The sequence below is a fragment of the Gekko japonicus genome, unplaced genomic scaffold (genome assembly GCF_001447785.1).
Source record: "Gekko japonicus isolate JY-2015 unplaced genomic scaffold, Gekko_japonicus_V1.1 scaffold3298, whole genome shotgun sequence".
NCBI lineage: Eukaryota > Metazoa > Chordata > Lepidosauria > Squamata > Gekkonidae > Gekko > Gekko japonicus.
In genome coordinates, this window is record NW_015161507.1 from 1 (window position 1) to 5084 (window position 5084).

The 5084-nt window shown below is 49.3% G+C and overlaps 2 protein-coding genes across 2 annotated transcripts in view; both read left to right on the forward strand.

Annotated features, from left to right (window-relative positions):
• The first annotated feature begins 2927 nt into the window (after positions 1–2927).
• Positions 2928–3800, forward strand: LOC107125773 (butyrophilin subfamily 1 member A1-like). Its single transcript, XM_015429231.1, has one exon. The coding sequence runs from the start codon at positions 3212–3214 to the stop codon at positions 3662–3664; it is 453 nt and encodes a 150-aa protein (XP_015284717.1). The 5' UTR covers positions 2928–3211; the 3' UTR covers positions 3665–3800.
• A 908-nt stretch (positions 3801–4708) lies between these two features.
• Positions 4709–5084, forward strand: part of LOC107125766 (tripartite motif-containing protein 7-like) — a 19517-nt gene continuing 19141 nt past the window's right edge. The window contains exon 1 of the mRNA XM_015429216.1: positions 4709–4741. Within this exon, the coding sequence (XP_015284702.1) occupies positions 4709–4741 (33 nt within the window). The remainder of the gene's footprint in view (positions 4742–5084) is intronic.

Here is a 5084-nt window from a genome sequence, read left to right on the forward strand (position 1 = left end):
TCTTTAGCCGAGGTCTGTTGTCTCCTGGGCTGTCGCTAGAGTGCACCTTTCTGGGGCAGGAGGCTGTCTCCTGAATATATTATATGGTAAATTCAGACGGAATGGAGGCTGATGTTTTCTGGGACTGGGAACTGGGCTCGGCAACTGGCCATTCACACATTCATGTATGCAGGTCAAATGCTGGCTTAGTTCTGTTTTGCTCCCTTCTGCATAGGGTGAATTGTCCACTATTTTAAATGAATACGTTTTCAAACATCTTTTATGATTCATCTCGAATCCCCCCCTCCCCCCGGCCGCAAGAAACTGGACAAGCTTTTAACAAAGTTGCAGAGCTCATTTTTGGAGAGAGATTAGATGTCCAGGAGATATTAGATCTCCAGGATATTAGATGTATGTGTATTTTGGGGGAAGCAAAGTGACTTTCAAGCCATTTCTGCCTCATTGAAAAGTCCTGCCTGCTTCAAAAAGCCTTTAAATTTCTGTGCTGCCAAATTTGCAAGCATCAGAATAGCATTTTCAAGGCTCAGCAAAATATATCTGAGGCAAGGAAACCATTCTTGATACTGAAGGATGTTGGTTGCCTGGCTGAGTTCCATAAGAAAAGTCTCTGTGTTCTTCTGCCAGAGGTGGCTAATGAGGAGTCCATTTTTCCTGCCCAGGGTAGATCATGCCTAAAGTTTGATAGATCAATGTTGGTAACTCCAGTACAGAAGAGGCCCCAACTGGTAACATTGCAGGTTTTTTAAAATTTGCCACTGAGGATACCACAGCAGGCATTAGTGTTTGCAGCAGTGTTAATAAGTTGTTTCCACAGGAGCAGGGTGGAGGTGTTAATTAAATACCAAGGATATTCCAGTCAGTTCTAGCTTGATCCTGGCCATCTCCACATGGGTTATCTGCCCCGTGTTCAACACTTTGCTTAGTGGGTTTCCCCCCCTTTTCCCAACTGCATTCGTGCACCTCCTGTAACCAGCAGCCCCTGCCCTGCAATAGGGGTGGTCTTTCCCAAAAGAGGGACACCCCAAAATGACCTCTGAACCCCCAAAAGCAGTGCCGTCATAAAGCCAGGCTTGGCTTAAACAGTGGCTTTTGCTGGGAGACTAAGAGAATCTCATTTCTGATTTAAACACAGCCAAAGACAAGTGAAGACCACAGGTCTAGCTGCACTGTCAAACATCCTCCATGCAAGCACACACACACACCCCTTCTGCTATCAGCTCAGTCCATAAGGACTAGAATGGGCAAACCTGCTGTTGCCTGCTGGTCTACTGACCAGATGACCAGTCTTTTGTCTGTCAAATGTACAGGCAGGCAGGGACAAAGAGCCTCTGGCATATGACATTGTCATGAATGGAGTATGTTGCATGTTTCCTGCCCCCCAATCCTGTCTCCATATCTTTGTCTAAAATATCTGCATTCTGTATTCATTTTTTAAAAACAAATAATCAGAGGTTGGGTGGATCAGAAATGTCCTTCCTGGGATACGGAAAACGCTTGAACAGCCATAGTGATCCATGCAAACCCCCCCAAACAGGAACAAAATCCATGTAATTCCTTTTATCAGGAACAGCCAGCTTTGGAGCACAGCAGAGGTCTTCATCATGCCTGGATGTTGTGACCTTTAAAAAGAGTTTTTTTGGGCCGTTAAATCACAGCTGACTTACGGTGACCCCATGGGGTTTTCAGTGCAAGAGATTATCAAAGCAGGTTTGCTATGGCCTGCCTGTGCGTCACGACCCTGGTATTCCTTGGAGGTTTCCCATCCAAATCCTTGCCAGGGCCAACCTTGCTTAACTTCTGAGACTGAGCCAGCCTGGGCTATCCGGGTCAGGGATTTTAAAAAGAGAGAAGGGTGGAAATCAGATTCTTCAGGCCATGATATGAAGGTCCGATCTCTCGTTCTTCGTATGAAGAATGCAAGCAGGCCGTTGGCTTCACTGTATTGCTGGCGTGATGTCATCTTACAGCACAATCACGGGAAGCTGTATTCAGTCCATGCCCTCCGATCTTTGTTCTTTCATTGAAACCTTAAAAACATAGTTCTTGCCGGTCAAGGAATACAGCTGCCCAGCAAGCTGAAAACAATGGGAAGCACTGTAGGGTCTCAGTCTTTTGTTCAGAGTCAATTAAATCTAAATTACGTGGTGTTGCCTGTTTTGAGAGGTGCCTCAGTTCTGGATTAAGAGCCAGTAGACACGCTCAACCCATTTTGTGCCTCTGCTCATTTCCAGGTGATTCCGATGTTATTGTAAAGGCATTCTCTCGTGGTCCTGGGTGGGGCAGTCTGGGAGAAGCTCCTCCTCAGAGGCCGGGTTAGGGTCTCTGAAGTTTGGGATTCCTGGAGGGGGGGAGGGGCTTCACTCCCTGGCCCCAGTCTGGGCCCTGCCTGCAGGGCTCTTAGGTGCTGCCGACTGTGATCTCTCAGAGGGCACTTGAGCCCCAGAGCAGGTATGCTGATACGACCCTAACGGGCTTCTTTGCTTCAGTTGTGGTTATTTCCTGAAGTGGTGGGCCTCTCTCAGAGGTCTTCACGCTGTTCTCTGTATGGTTTGTTGGGGGGAGTTTTTGGGGACCATTTTGCAGGAGATCCATTTTCACATTTGATCCTTTCTGGAGAGGGAGTTGTGTTGCTTCAGGACCAGACTGGGGCCCGGGAGCAAAGCCCCTCCCCTCCAGGAATCCCAAATTTCAGTGCCCCTCCCGGCTTCCAGGTTGGAGCTTCCCCCCACGGGTAGAGACTGCCCCACCCCAGGACCACCGAGAAGGAGGATTCACAGTACGTGAGACTCCTCTTCCCTTCCAGTGTGAGATTTTTAACCAAAGAAACCTGTGGCTGAAATAGCCATTGTTCTTTTTCTCTCCCTCACGGTTCTCTGCTCAGGATGGGATGTGGGAGGAAATAGATTGTGTCCCTGTGGGTGTTTATTGTGTACTTTGCCTTGCCTTCTCTTGAAGCACGCAGGAAGACTGCTTCATGTTTTGAAAGGGCAGGAGGAGGCAGGAGAGCCTGTTGACCAAGGAGAGGGTGGCAGAGGTGGGAGGAGGCCATGACTGGCAGGAGAAGGGAACCAAATGGGCCAGAGGGTGAACCCCCCCCCCACGCTGATGCCGTTTCTCTTCTTGTCTCCTCATTTCCCCCCCAACAGCAAATGTGACTCTGGATCCAGACACGGCCTATCCCGAACTCATCCTGTCTGAGGGTCAGAAAAGCATGAGACCAGGAGAAAAAGCTCAAGCCCTGCCCGACAATCCTGAGAGATTTGAAGAGTACTCTATTGTGCTGGGCCGTGAGGGATTCACAGCAGGCCGCCATTTCTGGGATGTCCTCATGGGAAGTGAGGAAGACTGGGCTGTGGGAGTGGCCAGAAAGTCTGTGGGGAGGAAGGGAGGCTTTATCTGGAGTCCTGAGGAAGGGATCTGGGCTGTGGGGAAGTGGGGTGGTGGTTACTATGCTGCCACAGAAGGCCCTGATCCTCCCCTGACCCTGACCGGGGAGCTGAAGAGGATCCGAGTGTGCCTGAACTACGCTGGGGGTCGAGTGGCCTTTTTTGACGCTGACCGAGCAGCTCTTCTCTACGAGTTCTCTGGAGCCTCCTTCCCGGGAGAGACCCTCCTGCCCTTCTTTTACGTGTATAAAAAAGGCCACCTCAAAATATTTTCCTAAGACCTTTTCTTCACGCCAGGACCATCAATAAGAAAATATGATTCCTCAAGAGTCCCCCTTTTTTTTTGAGTCCTGTAAAGGCCTCTCCTGTTTCCAGCCACCAAAACTGACTTGAGTAAAACTGAGACATTTTTTCCCTCCATTCCTTTGTTGTTGTTGTTATTTCTCAAAGTGACAGTAACACCTTTCACATTGTGAAGAATAGCAGCCTTTTTCTAAAGGAGAGCCCCAAACAGACCCCCTGGGCCCTCTCCAGCCTCCATTCTCTCTCTCTCTCTCTTTTTATTTATATGTGGCATATGCATGTATGTGTGTGTGTGCACTTGGAAGTCATAGCAACCTCTGTTGACTGACCCCTCCTGGGGGCCTGGAGGATATTAAGAGAGGTGGCTGATATTTCAAGGAGGCCTACCATCCAAGAACTTGCCAGAGTTGACCCTGCTTAGCTTCTGAGATCTTGGGCTTGCCTGGGCTATCGAGGTCAGGGCCAGCCTCCGGTCTTCTCAAGCAGAAGAGGAACCACTGCAGGGCCTGTAGAGGAAAAAGGGGCCCTGCATGTTTCAGTTACTATTCAGGAATTCCTCTTTAGTGGGCACCATCTGTTAGGATTTGCCTGTGTTCAACCTGCCCTTTCTGAAGGGCACTAAAGGTCCTGCCCCTATCCAAATTGCTCTGTTCACAGCATTCCCCCCCCCAGTTATAGCAGAGACTGAAAAGATGTTACACTTATTATAAAGTTACGTTACCTTGAAAGCTCTGCTGCTTGAATTGGGGTGGTTTTTTTTGAAGGGAGAAGCCATTTCAACAACCCAGAGAGAGTGCCATCGTTTGCTGGCTTGGTCCATCCACAACTGCAGTTGGACAGAAAAATCAGGAGATGGATTTTCCTACCCAGGGTCCTGCTGGGCAATGTTTGCATTAAGGTTTCTCTACCTGTTGTTTTTGTGCCTCTTTTCAAATCACTATAGGCCCTTTTCATCCGCACAGCCGTCTCCCTCTCCTTTGTGTTTCCAAGGAACTGGGTGCTCCTATTTTATCCTCACCATGGCCCTGAGAGGGAAGTTAGGCCCAGAGCAAGTGAGCGTCGTCCTGGAGAGTTTGGGTGCAGAGCTGGGGATGGTGGCGTCTGGGGAGGGACCAGAGGGGGCATAATGCCATAGAGTCCATCCTCAGAAGCGGCCATTCTCTCCAAGGGAACTGATTTATGTTTGTCTGAAGATCAACTGTAGTTCTGGGAGATACACACAGACCTCATCAGTTCAAGTCTGCTATGCTCTGCAACGCACTGGCTCTCAGCTGTGACAGTCATACTTATGTGTCGTCTACATTTCAGGAAAATGTGTTGATAACAAGCAGGGGACCCATGAGACTTGCAGCTGGGGGGGGGGCACTCAGCCGCCACCCTGTCCACCTAATTTGC

Excerpts from the sequence above, each read along its gene's own strand:
- LOC107125773 (XM_015429231.1), top strand. The coding sequence starts at position 3,212 with ATGAGACCAGGAGAAAAAGCTCAAGCCCTGCCCGACAATCCTGAGAGA.